At 37.4% G+C, this 14,895-nt stretch overlaps 1 protein-coding gene across 2 annotated transcripts in view; it reads left to right on the top strand.

Moving 5' to 3' along the window:
• Positions 1-11,821: 11,821 nt before the first annotated feature.
• Positions 11,822-14,895, top strand: part of pcgf1 (polycomb group ring finger 1) — a 31,518-nt gene continuing 28,444 nt past the window's right edge. Inside the window, exon 1 of one of the 2 annotated variants that reach the window (XM_066719686.1) lies at positions 11,822-11,949. In XM_066719686.1, the coding sequence (XP_066575783.1) occupies positions 11,863-11,949 (87 nt within the window). In that variant the 5' untranslated portion in view covers positions 11,822-11,862. Of the gene's footprint in view, positions 11,950-12,018; positions 12,117-14,895 lie in introns of those variants that run through there. The other variant, XM_066719687.1, reaches the window with a different exon arrangement.

Here is a 14,895-nt window from a genome sequence, read left to right as displayed (position 1 = left end):
AACCACATCGCTGGGTAGTTTATTCCAGATTGTGACTACTCTCTGTGTAAAGAAGTGTCTCCTGTTTTCAGTTTTGAATGCCTTGAAGCCCAATTTCCATTTGTGTCCCCGGGTGCATGTGTCCCTGCTGATCTGGAAAAGCTCCTCTGGTTTGATGTGGTCGATGCCTTTCATGATTTTGAAGACTTGGATCAAGTCCCCACGTAGTCTCCTCTGTTCCAGGGTGAAAAGGTTCAGTTCCCTCAGTCTCTCCGAGTAGGACTTTCCCTTCAGACCTGGAATAAGTCTGGTTGCTCTTTTTATTGCTTCCCCACATTGCTTGGATGGAGAAAGTGAGGAGTCCACATAGACTCCTAGGTCTTTCTCATGCGTTACTTCATCTAGATCTGTACCTCCCATAGTGTAATTATAGTGGACATTTTTGTTACCTGCATGTATTACCTTGCACATTTGCCAGGTGTCAGCCCACAACTGAATATTATCTAAGTCCTTCTGAATAGCCTGTGCTGCCAATATTGTATCTGCTGAGCCACCTATTTTAGTATCATCTGCAAATTTGACAAGTTTGCTAACTATCCCAGAGTAAAGATCATTAATATAGATTAGGAAAATCAAAGGCCCTAGTACTGATCCCTGTGGAACTCCACTAACAACCTCACTCCAGTTAGAAGTGACTCCTCTAATCGACACCCTCTGTTTCCTATACATTAACCAGTTCATAATCCATCTACTTACATTACCCTGAATGCCTACAGCTTCCAATTTGAGGATCAGTCTTTGGTGTGGAACCTTATCAAAAGCTTTTTGGAAATCTAAGTATATCATATCATATGATCTACAGCTGCAGTTGCATGTTCAAATTTTTTTAATAAATTAGTAAGACATGATCTGCCTCGTCTAAACCCATGTTGACTATCTCCAAGAATATGGTTTTCATTGAGATGCTCCTCTATTTTCTGTCTAATCATTTTTTCCAACATTTTACAGGTGATGCAGGTGAGACTGATTGGGCTGTAATTTCCTGGCTCAGTTTTGTCCCCTTTCTTGTGGATTGGTATGACATTTGCTGTCTTCCAGTCAGTTGGCACATCCCCTGTTCTAAGTGTCATTTGGAATAATCGAGTTAGCGGCCTATAAATACTTTCCCTCATTTCTTTAAGTACTGTTGGAAATATCCCATCTGGCCCAGGTGATTTGTTTGTTTTTAATTCTGCTAGTCCCTTTAGTACCTCCTCCTCATTTATCCTGATCTCTCTTAGGGTTTGACTGGACTGATTGTCAACCTGTGGCATGTCATCTGTTTTTTCTTTTGTAAAAACCTCTGTGAAATACTCATTTAGAATATTTGCCACATCTTGTTCGTTTTCCAAGATACCTCAATTTTTGCCCTTTATCTGTTTCCTTTATTGACCGCTTGCTGTTGTAATATTGAAAAAAGCTCTTTGCATTGGTTTTAGCTCCAAGAGCTATGTTTCTTTCTATTTCCCTCTTTGCTTTCCTGATCCCTTTCTTAAGATCTCTTTGCAGCTCAACATATTCTATGTATTTTGTTTCGTCATCATCCCTTTTGTATGCGCTATACAACATTTTCTTCCTCTTTACATTTTTTTGCATACCTCTATTAAACCATTTTGGCCAGTGTTTTTTGTTCCTCAATTTGCTAAGCTTTGGTACAAATTGCTCCTGAGCCTCAAGTAGTATATTCTTAAAATATACCCATCCAATTTTCAACTAACTCTGTATCCAGTGTGCTCCAGTCTACCTCTTCTAAGTGCCGTCTCATACCTCATAAGGTTTGCTTTTCTAAAATTGTAGACCATTGTTTTAAACTTGGACCTTGTTTTTTGAAAGAATGCCTCAAAGCTAACCATATTGTGATCACAATTTGCCATTGGTTCTCTAACTACTGTCCCCCTCACTCTATCTTGGTCATTTGAAAAGATCAAGTCAATACATGCGCTCTCTCTGGTTGGTTCCCTGACAAATTGAGTTAGAAAGCAGTCTCAACCATTTCTATTTCTGCTTCTGTAGTCCCCAATGGGCTTTCCCAGTCTAAGTTTGGGAAATTCAAATCCCCCATTATAACAGCCACATCCTTGCTACATGCAGTCCTGATTACACTGTACAATGCAGCATCTTTCTGAATATCTGAGTTTGGTGGCCTGTAACACACTCCTACCGCTAATCCTCCAGATCTCTTGTTCAAAAGTTTCACCCACAAAGATTCTGTTCCGTTACTGGGATCTAATACAAGTTCTTCTGCCTCAATGTTATTTTTCACATATAATGCTACCCCACCCCCTCTTCGATTTTGCCTGTCTCTCCTAAACTGTGTGTATCCTTCCAACTTGTATTCATCCCCATCATTTTCTGTAAGCCATGTTTCTGTCACTCCTACAACATCATAGTCACACGCCAGCACTGTGGCTTCCAAGTCTAACATCTTGTTCCTTATACTCCTGGCATTGAGGTACAAACATTTCAGGACTTTCCTACTGGCAGTTTCCCTTGGTTTTCTTTCCTTAGTGGAACATCTCCCATTGTCAGAGCTCCCTGCCCCCCTGGTTCCTAGTTTAAATGATTCTCAATTTCACTGCACATATGCTCTCCCAATGCATTAGCCCCCCTTCTGTTTAGATGTAGACCGTCTGGTTTGTACAGGTCCCATCTATCCCAGAAGAAAGACCAATGCTCCATAAACCTAAACCCCTCTTCCCTACACCAAGCTTTCAACCACGTGTTAAACTTTTTAATCTCTGCCTGTCTCCCTGGCCTGGCACGTGGTACCGGAAGTATTTCAGAGAAAACTACCGTGGAGGTTCTGCTCTTTAGTTTTGTTCCTAACTCTATAAATTTGTCTTGCAGAACCTCTGTCCTACCTTTTCCTATGTCATTGGTTCCAATGTGGACCATGACCAGTGGATTCCCCCCGGCTTTGGCCAGTAGCCCGTCTACTAGTTTAGGGAGATCTGCAACCTGAGCACCAGGCAGGCAAGATACCATGCGGGTCTCCTTGTCACTAGAACACACTGTGTGATCTACACCTCTAAGAATTGAGTCTCCTACTATAACTACCTCCTTCTTCTGGGGGGAGTGGGCACCATGGTGCGCTGGTGCTCAACTGCCCCCCCATCACCCTCTGAGCTGTCACTGTCCAACTCGGTGTCCAGCAGTTGGAACCTATTGGGCAATTCAAGCTCTTGGGGTGTCTCTAGGGGTTGTGCACGCCCTTTTCTGCGGTTACGACCTACTGTAACCCAGCAGTTCTCTACGCTGTCCTGCTCTAAGGTCTCAACTCTCCTAAGTTTTGGCGTGTACACCATCTCTCTCATGGGCTGATTGACCAATTCTTCTATATCCCTAATACAGCGCAGATCGACAAGCTGAGCCTCAAGATCATGAACCTTGATCTCTAGGATTTCAACCTGCCGACAACGTTCACAAATGAAGCCTTCTTGGATGAGTTCATCCAGGAAGGCAATCATTCTGCAAACCTGACACTGTAGTGGCCACAAGCTTCTAAATGTTACTTTTTTTTTTTTTTTCTTTATATTTCTCTTGGTTCCTGCTGCTAGTCAACTGCCTAACTTTTGTCAGCGAGAAACAGCACAGCTCTTTCTCAACAGCTGCTTTAAGTAGATTTTGTCTACCTACCCCCAATTCACACCTAACTGGCCCCACCTGTCAGACTTTAAACCAAAATGTAAAAGATATATTTTTTCCCATTGATCCAACACTTCAATATCCAAAGAATGGAAAACACCTTGATTTTGCATTGTGTGAAACAGTACTGTTCATATTATTATTATTATTATTATTATTATTATTATTATATATAGTACTTTAACGATAAAGCACCACTGAATGTAACAACTCATATTTCTGTGGGGAAGTCAAATCTAGTGCTTCTGTAGTTTTTCCACTGTGTTTCCACTAGCCAAGAAGTTGACATGACACATCTTGAAACCCTACAATAGCACATCCACTATTATTTGGTGAATTTGATATGTTCAAGTGTTAAAAGTTGTTTATATGATAGAATCACATAGATAAAGTCCCATTTACCTTAATCATTGATTATTAGCAAAACATTAAGATACTAAGATGCATGAAACCCAAATTCTAGGAACTGCACTAGTTCCCCTGTAATTATTTTATTTCTGCCTTTAGTTAGATGTGTAAAATTATTTTAATTCACATAAGCCTGTCCATCAGTTTTTTTCTTTATTTTTTGCAGCTTCAACACATTTGAAAGCATAACCAATTAATCCTACACCACCTGATGCCTCTTGGCTATTTAAGTTTAAAGTACACTATAGATTTATGTATCGGACTAAAAACAACAATGAAGTGTTTTCTTGGTGTTAAGGAAAATAATTAAAAGAGCTGGCATATATAATGTTACAGACAATGAACAAAATGATAACTCATGTTTTGCAAAGTTTGTTTAGGATAGTCTTAGCAGCATAACAACTCCAGATGCACCAGGTGGATAGTGTCATTTTTGTAATACTATGACATATTTTAATTATATTTGAAGCTCAAGAAGATCCAAGTTAAGCCTTGACAACATAAGTCTCCAATCCATCTGCCCTCTTAAAATGCCTCCCATTATATGCATCTATCAATGCCTTCTTCTGCATTTTGCTATTGTTCATACAAATGTTGCCCAGTAATACAATTTTACTGTTTGACAAGACAAAAGCAGAACAGTACTTATGTAGAATACTTGGTCAAAGGATGTTTAACTGATACCTGATAAATATTATATATATATATATATATATATATATATATATATATATATATGTGTGTGTGTAAAATGCAAAAATATAAGGAACATGCTAAACTAAACTAACTAAACTGAACTTCTTGAGCCCTATCTGGTATGTTTGTGGTTTGTGACCAGACCCGCGACAGTCTTTTGTTGGTTGCCCACCACTGGTGACCGAAGACCCTGGGACCACTGGTAGGTCTGAAGTTCGACACCCCTGCTGGAGAGCATTGGTTGCACAGGCGAGTACTGGAACTGGCGCCCCTGCTGGAGATTGTTGGTTGTACAATGAGTACAGGAAACAGTGCTCCTGCTGGAGAGTGTTGGTTGCACAGGCAAGTACAGGAACTAGCACTCCACTTGTCTCCAACTGTCACACACAGGTTGTACACAAACAAAGGTTGTACACCAGAAAATAAATGAAAAACCACAAACTGCCTAACTACAAATCAGAAACTTCTCACCAAGAGCATCATCACAGTATTCATGGGATTGTGTAGCCAACCACAGGCGATTACCATCACTATCAGCCTATATCGATCCATTGCTGGATGAAGGCTTCCCCAAGATATTTCCACTTGCTTGATCTACAGCTTCTCCTTTTCATGTCACGCCTGCAAATTTTATGAGTTAATCTTCACAACTTCTAGATCTATTGTCATCTGCTGGTATCCATTCATTGGCTTCATTTGTCCATCTTTGATCTGTTCTTCTTACAATTTGTCTAGTCTATTGCCATTTTAACATTTTCACTCTTTCAATGATGTCACATATTTTGTTTTATTCTCAGAGCCATTCATTTATTTTTTATGCCAAGCATAAATCTTTCCATGCTCCTTTGTGTCGTCCACAGTTTCTGCATCATTGCAGCATTAAGTGACCAAGTTTCACAGCCATAGGTGAACACTGGTAGTATGCATTGATCAAGTACTTTTCTCTTCAGGCAAGTGGGTAGATTTCCTTTTCTACCCAGGTATTCTATGATGCTGTTATCCAATGTTATCCAATCCACTGATATTACAGAATGCCTAATGTATATGTTTGCAAGGGCCTGAATCAATCAAATAATCAACCCACATTTTGCATGAGGTTTCTTACTTTTATTCAGCTCAAAACCACAATCAATTTTAAATGAGAAGACTGGATCAAAGTTTCAATTTCATCCAGGCAGGAGACTAAATGTATGACATAGCATAATGTATGACTTCCAATGACATTTGAGCTCAAATCACTTATTTTGCCATCTCCTTGTACCAAATTATCTGATTGTTCTAGGTCAGACCATGGCAAAATATGGCCCTGTGGGCCGGATCCAGCCTGTTCCTTACCTCACTCCAGCCCGTTATGACCTCCAGACTAAATCGTCATTTTGAATAATATACACTCGCTGTGTACCCTGTGAAAACTTTTAAAAAATAATATAAAAGTCCACTTAGTATTCATTAGTATGTACTTTGAATGTGAACACACACAGTTCAGGAGACTTTTAATGTACTTAGTTGACACAGGCCTCTGATTGGTTGCTATGATGCGTTGCTATAGTTCAGCACGAGTCACATTCACTGGTAAATTTACAACTGCAAAATGAGTTTATCTAATAAGAGAAAAATAGACGCAGAACACAGAGTGTTTAAAAAAGAACGGACATCAAAATACTTCTTTACAACAAACAAGCACGATGGGTCGAATGGCCTCCTCTCATTTGTAAATTTTCTTATGTTCTTATGTAATGTCGCAGGAAAAACTGTGTGCTTAGTTTGCCAAGAAATTGTAGCAGTATTCAAAGAGTACAACTTGAAACATCACTTTGAGACGAAACATGCAGCCAAATATGAGAACATGTCTTCGGAAGAGAAGGGTAGACAATCGCACGAGATGGTTTCACGAATGCAAAAGGAACAAAGCATTTTCATGACACTTTATTCAGCTCAAGATGGAAGTACCATAACAAGCATGTGGTTGCTCACAAAATCGCAAAAAACAGCAAGCCATTCTCAGACAGAGAATTAATCAAGGAATGTTTGGTTGAATCTCCTGCAATATTGTGCCCTGACAAGAAAGCACTTTTTGAAAAACTTTCATTGTCAAGGCGTACTGTGATGCAACGTGTTGAAGAAATCTCTGAGAACAGTTGAAAGGTAGGGTAAACAATTTTTCTTATTTTTCTCTGGCCCTTGACAAGAGCTGTGACGTTAAAGACAGAGCCCAGCTGTTGATTTTCATATGAGGCATTACTACAGATTTTAAATTGACTGAAGAACTTGCGTCAGTGCAGTCAATGAGAAACACAACTACAGGCAAGGATTTATTGGACAAAGTTAATGGGTATGTCTCAAAACTTGGACTGAGTTGGCAGGAATTGGCTGGTGTGACCACTGATGGTTGTCCAAACCTGACAGGCAAAAATGTTGGGTTATTAAAAAGGATACAAGACCAAGTGACAGAAACTAACCCAGAGCAGAATTTTTTTTTGTGTGTGTGGCTCCCCCCATCTCCAGGTGGTACAGTCGGAGAGCGGTGATTGGGTGGGTGGGAGTCACCTGATAGTGGGATATATAAGGTTGAGGTGAATTGCGTAGGAGTTAGTTAATGGGAAAGTGACCTGTGTGCAGTTTATTGGAACCTGAAGGAAAAAGGGGAAAACGGTTAATAAACGCCAGTTTGTTTTGGAAGACTTCTGTTTCTTTTGCTTTTTATTTCAACAGCAACCATCAAAAGGCAAGATCGCTACAATATGTTAAAAATAATAATAATAATAATTCATGACAAAACACATATGTGGCCTGCAATGCCATACTGACATTCATAGAGTGGCCCACTTATGAACATTATTGCCCACCCCTGTTCTAGGTCTTAAGCTGAGGGGACACCATTCTACATGAATTGATGTAGAAATGGGTTCTAAATTTTCAATGATATGTATTTGTACTTATTAGTACAGGCCAGTTAACAAGTATTAAAAGGTCTCGTAATTTTAATGTGACAATTGGGTGAATTGTTGCTGAATTAGTTAGACAGCAATATAACTTACTTGACTGACCTGATTTAATATTGTTGATGATAATGTATTTTGGGACATTTTATTTATTATGTTGAACTGACACTGATTGGGCAAATTGTATATTTGATGTGTTAATTAATTAACTGTGCTGTTTTACCACCGATCATGAAGCTTAGATTTGTATTGGCAAGTTCATTTTATACAACAAAGAAACCACATGCATTTTTATTGTATTGTATATCTATGGATAGTAAACTATAGTTCCTACGTTGTAATGTTGATTTTATTTAAGTTGTTGTATATCCTAGGAGAAGACATGGTGCCCAACATAAATGTATTCTTTACCTTGTTTAATCATGGTATTGTAGAAAACATGGAATAGAAACATTTAAAGTTCTTCCTACTTACAGTTAAGTTCATTAATAAATTTATTTGCTCAATATTAATTATAATAATTATATCCTAATAATAAATAATGAAAAATATTGATTGAATATTTAGTTGTTACTAATATAGGCCTAATTGTCTACCCATAAACATTCTATCTACATTCTCTGTAAAATGTAGAATGGTACTAGTAGAAGCAACATATTTCATTCTACACTTTCTTTTCAGATTCCAGAATACAAGTAAATCAGTGCAACATGATGAGGGAAGAACTCATACTTGGAGTTAAATGGTGCAAAAGGTCTTGATTCACTGTCAATGTATTTTATGGGTGTGCGCTGTAAATACTTGTGTGAACAGTGCCATCTACTGGCTAAAAATGAATTAGCACCACATCGTTATTGCAATATTTAACCAGATGCTTTTAACTCTAGTACCCCTGTCTCTCCTGTTAGTTCTTCTAGCTGAGATTGGGACTTGAACTGAACCCTTACCTAAACTATCTCCAATTGTTTAACAGTTGACAGTAATTATAATTGTTTGATTTGACATTTTTAGTTTTATTCAATTTCCATTTAAGTAAAATTGTAAGATAACTGGAACAAAAACCTGCAAACTTTCCAGGTTCAAAAGACAAATATAGCATAGGTCTAAAACTACATCCAATTACAATACATGACTTTCTACAAGCAAATTCAGTATTTATTTAAGACTCTAAACTGTCTACGGCAATATGTGACTAATTTTTCCAGACAAGAAATAAAGTAATAAAACAAATGATCTGCACTGCTTTTAACTCCAAATAAACCTGGCTTATGTAATGTTTTAGTTGTTTTGTTTGTTTGTTTAAATCAATATATCAATCCCATGACTACTAAGTATATACATCTAAAAATGTACTGTTCTTGAAATGTACCTTTCATATAATTTTTATAATTCACTCCCCACTAAAACTTACTTTTTTTTACTTTCACAGGCTTATATTTAAAACCAGACAGTCATGTTGAAGAGTGACATATATACAATACAGTACAAAACTAAATTTTATACCAGAGAAAAATATAGTACACAATATAAGAAGTTATATATATATATATATATATATATATATATATATATATATATGTATATATATATATATATATATATATATATGTATATATATATATATATATATATATATATATATATATATATGTATATATATATGTATATATGTATATATATATGTATATATATATATATATATATATATGTATATATATATGTATATATGTATATATATATATGTGTGTAAAGATATAGATACAAACAGGTAACTGAATACAGTAAGCATTTGCAATCCTGAAAAAATCTATGTAGCTCCACATGACCGGAGTGTTATGTAGCAGTGCACTAGTGATAATTGTAGATACAAATCAGGGAGATACAGTGGCTCTCAAAGAAAATAATAGAAAATAGAAAATAATTGAATGCATAAGTAATCACCCCCTTTGCCATGACACACCACATCTGTGGTGAAACCAATTGTCTTTAGAAGTCACATAATTAGTTGAATGGAGTCCACCGCAATTATGATGTGTCACATGATTTCAGGTTAAATACACCTGTCTCTGGGAGGTTCCACATTTGGTTAGTACAATTTCTAACAAAAACTACATAATGAAGACGAAGGAACATTCAATGCAAATTCAGAATAAGGTTCTTCAAAAGCACCAATCAGGGGTAGGATATAAGAACATTTCCAAGGCACTGAATATCCCCCAAAGCACAGTAAAGTCAATTATTAAGAAATTGAGAGAATATGGCAAAACTGTGAATCTGCCTAGATCAGGTTGTCCTCTGAGTATCCGGGCTAGAAGGGCACTATTCAGAGAGGCCACCAAAAGGCCAATGGCAACTCTAAAGGAGTTATAGTCTTCCACGGCTGAGCTGGGAGAAACTGTGCATACTGCTACAATAGCCCGGGTGCTTCACAAAAGTGGCCTTTATGGGAGAACAAAAATCTCAGCTAGAGTTTGCCAGAAGGCATGTGAGAGACTCTGAGGCCAAGTGGAGGAAGATTCTATGGTCTGATGAGACCAAAATAGAGTTTTTTGGCCTCAACGCTAAGCGCCACGTTTGGCGCAAACCTAACACTGCACATCATCCTGAGAACACCATCCCTACCATGAAGCATGGTGGAGGCAGCATCCTGTTATGGGGATGCTTCTCTGCCTCAGAGCCTGGAAACCATGTAAAGCTAGAGGGCAAAATGGATGCAGAGAAATCCTGGAAAAAAACACTGCTGAAATCTGCAAGAGACCTGGGACTTGGGAGAAGATTAATCTTCCAGCAAGACAATGACCCCAAACATACAGCCAAAGCCACACTGGAGTGGCTTAAAAACAAAATGGTCAATGTCCTGTAATGGCCCAGTCAAAACCTGGATCTCAATCCAATCAAGAATATGTGGAAAGAGGTGAAAATTGCTTTTCACCAAAGGTCCCCATCCAACTTGATGGAGCTTGAGCAATTTTGCAAAGAAGAATGGGCAAAAATAGACTCATGGCTGTAATTTCTGTCAAAGGTGCCTCTACCAAATATTGACTGAAGGGGGTGATTACTTATGCATTAAATTATTTTCTGTTTTGTTTTTGTAATTAATTTAGAACAATGTGCAGATTATATTTTTCATTTCGATATTATGGACATTTTCTGTGTTGATCAGTGGCAAAAACTCCTGATTAAATCCTTTCTGATTTCATGTTGTAACACAATTAAATGTGGAAAAGTCCAAGGGGGGTGAATACCTTTGAGAGCCACTGTAGATGATATGGCCTTCAGATGTAGTCTAGAGGAAAGAAGGAAAACAAAAACAAACAAATAAATAAATGACAGAATAGAGCATAACATGTTATTTCTAAATATTCTACATATACACCATGTCCACATTCTTTCCATTTTCATATATGCTTTCAACGCCCAATGTGGCCTGTTTAAAGATATCAAAAGGTTATTTGATAGATCTGTTCGGGTATATCAATGACTTTTGCACTTCAACATGATGGCACATAATCTCTCATGTTGTGAATACTAGTGAGTCTTGATAGTGTTGCATAGTATTTATTTTTCTGAAGATTCTCAAATGTATTAACAAAGTCAAGAGAAAGGAATCCTTCCACATTTACTTGAGCAGATATTGGGGAAATGAAGAATTTATAGGTCTACCAATTTTAGGTAGACAAACCCAGACATACGGACTAGGAAGCAACAGGAGGGTGACCACACATCCCAAGGGTTAGAATACTAATTTAGAACTGAGCACAGAAAGTACTTATTCACACAAAGAAAATAAAACAACTACATAAGCGTTTTGGGTGATTCATTTTTCCTCAAATGTACCAGTAGCCTTTTAACAATAACATGTTCTTTCAATAGGCTAATATTAGCTAATTATTTTATGTATTTCCAGGCTACCTACTATTTCTACTGATTATAATGATGGAATTATAACTATAATAAAAATGTCAGTGTAGATTTGTTTTTTTCTATCTCTTGAGTAATAATGTTTATATTATGTTAAAGGAACTGCTTATATGTTTTTTAAAGCAAAGTGTCACCTCTTCTCAAACTCAGTGCTGTACTCATTTTCCTTGTAGGTTGCTGCGGTTGTTATGACAACACAATTCTAATCCGGAAATGAGCCAAAGTGCCAAAGATGGCGGCGCAGGAACCAATGGCGATAGCTATGCGGCTGAGAAATCAGCTGCAGTCCGTCTACAAGCTTGACCCTTTAAGGAATGAGGTAAGTACCAATATCTGAGTTATTCCACGGTTTCAGTTCGATCCAGTCCGGTAGTTTGGAACCCATGTAACGGCTATATAAATATAGGAGGGAAACGGCACAGCTGCATGTATGTTCGTGTCAGATGAGCAATGAACAGCAGAGTCGTGCTCGGTAATTGCGCAAGCGTGAGTGGCGGAGTTTCTCGCCTTCTGTTCCTACTGTGGTTACTGTTTTAACTGCGCAGCTAAATCTTTCGCTGTCATTTCTTAACTATTAGTGTAACTGAAGTGCAAACGCTGTACTCCGTACTCTGGAAAGGGGGGATTATTTATTGCCAATGCTTAACCTACTGTTTAAAGAGTAGCTAACATGGTTGTTGACCAGTGTGTAGCTAACCCTATTTGAACAAAAAAGAAAACAAAATACACCTAGTCTTCGTTACATCTTATGACTGGGGTAGTAGGCAACATTTCTAAGACGGATTTTTGGAGGTTTTAGTATTGTAAAGGAAATGATTGAACACCCCAGTAATTTACAATAAGCAGTATGTACATCTGAAGGCTGTTTGAGGGCCCTTTTCCCTCTGGGTTGTGACACTCGCTGTCAGTAGTAGCCACCACCGCTGTCGAGATGATACGTGTTTTTCGTTCCCTTTTACTGGAATTAAGCTAAAAATAGATCATTAGTTGTATTAAACATTCGTTGCTAACGGAATTCACTAAATAGACTATTTAATGTAAGATGGTAAACCTTTTTATGAGCATGTGCTTATTCCTCAATATACGATTTACGAACACTAGTATCATCAAGTCACTGTAAAACTTAAAAATCTGTTTTTAAATTGAGTACAAATGACTTTACTGTACATCTCACACCGTTTTCTCCCTGTACGTTTTAGTTCTTGTTTCTTGTCTTTCAGCTCAGATGTTGGTGAACAGACTGGTTAATGATGCGCTCTGTATTGCGAAATAAATGCATTAACACGCCAATTACAACCTTCATTTGGCATGATCAGAAATATAAATCAACTGGTAACAAAACCGGTCAGTTTTAAATAATGTTATCACAGTCTAAAATATGAGTCACCATTGCGGAGGATAGTTTGTTACTGAAAACTTTGTACCCTAGGTGTTCAGAAGTCAATTACAACGGGTCCCCAATTTACACAAGATTTCATAATCTGTACAATCTCACAAAAATTATGCCACGCTGTGTTAAACCTATATACACTTTTTCCTTAGAATAACACTCCAGAATATATATGTAATATTGCTGTTTTTGCAAATAACCTTTTTTTTTCTAATTAAGAATTGCAGATTATTAGTAATTTATTAGAAAATTATTAGTAAATTAATGTTATTCGATATATTTGACTTAGTTTACATATTGTATATAATATTAAGTATATTTTTGATTGGGATTTGTGTAAGTTCATGAGCTTCCTTGACTATGTAATTTTAAATATATATATTTTAAAAATATTATTTCCATACGTAGTTAAATAAGGTAACTATCAAGTTGTTGTTATTCTGTGGGTGTTCTATTATGAACAACCTAGGTAAATAATCAAAATGTAATTATCGTTGTTGATGGTCTTTCAAATCTAGCTTTAAGATCTTAGACTACTTAATTTGACAGGATGTGCCCATGTATGCCTTTTAGTATGAAATGTCAGGGTGGGCATCTTTAGTCCTTGAGGGCTGGATTCATGCAAGGTTCTGATATAGGCTTCCTTTCAGTTAGCAACCAATTAGGCCTAATACCAGAGAGTGACGGGTGATTTGACTTATCCAAATCAGTTCAATATAGTTAAAGGCCTGCAGTTGTCCTTCCCTGTTATTGATATGTTATATTAAGGGCACAGAGGGATTGTTAGAAATTGTTCTAATTGTTAGAAATAGAGAACAGCCTTTCTCACCAGGAACACCTCAGACTTTGTATACTTATGCCCCGTATCCACTGGCCACGTTTAGGTGCACCTCAGTGTGGCCGTTCGAGTCCAGGGTGTTTCCACTATGGCCCAGGTGCACCTCCGCCTGTGCCTGAACTAGTTTCTGGTGGCACAGTTTCATACATCGTACCAGCTGAGTCCCAAACTGGTCTGGGGCACGTAATGTTATCTCCCTTATGTAGCCAGATGCAACACCACTGCATTTTGAAATTGTAAGTACAGTAATGTCAGAGGCTATCGATGCGAGAGATGCAGTAGAAACTTTTCACAAGAATGAATATGTGTGTTTACCTTGGGAAGAAGATTACATTTGAGCAGTTATTAATGTATGGTCAGAAAGTGCTATACAGGTTCAATTGCTTGGTGCAGTAAGACATTTAAAAGTGTTTGAAAAGATCATGAAAATCCTACTGGAGAAAGGACTGCATCGGACTGCAATACAGTGTGCCGTGGAAAAATATGTTCACTTTTGTTGGTATAAATTCATGTTTGTGTGTAAGACTATTGTGACCATACGTCCTGGATTTAAATTAAGTATCCAGATGTGGAGGAGGTACTAAAGGGACTAGCGGAATTAAAAAACAACAAATCACCTGGGCCAGATGGTATATTTCCAACAGTACTTAAAGAAATTAGGGAAATTATTTATAGGCTGCTAACTAAAATATTCCAAATGACACTTAGAACAGGGGATGTACCAACTGACTGGAAGACGGAAAATGTTATACCAATCCACAAGAAAGGGGACAAAACTGAGCCAGGAAATTACAGACCAATCAGTCTCACCTGCATTACTTGTAAAATGTTGGAAAAAATGATTAGACAGAGAATAGAGGAGCATCTTAATGAAAACCACATTGCTGGAGATAGTCAACATGGGTAGAGATGAGGCAGATCATGTCTTACTAATTTATTAGAATTTGTTGAACATGCAACTGCAGCTGTAGATCACGTGAAAGCATATGATATGATATACTTAGATTTTCAAAAAGCTTTTGATAAGGTTCCACACC

The sequence above is a fragment of the Amia ocellicauda genome, chromosome 13 (genome assembly GCF_036373705.1).
Source record: "Amia ocellicauda isolate fAmiCal2 chromosome 13, fAmiCal2.hap1, whole genome shotgun sequence".
Lineage (NCBI taxonomy): Eukaryota > Metazoa > Chordata > Actinopteri > Amiiformes > Amiidae > Amia > Amia ocellicauda.
The sequence above is the reverse complement of the archived record's forward strand: the minus strand, read 5'-3'. Positions and strand labels throughout refer to the sequence as shown.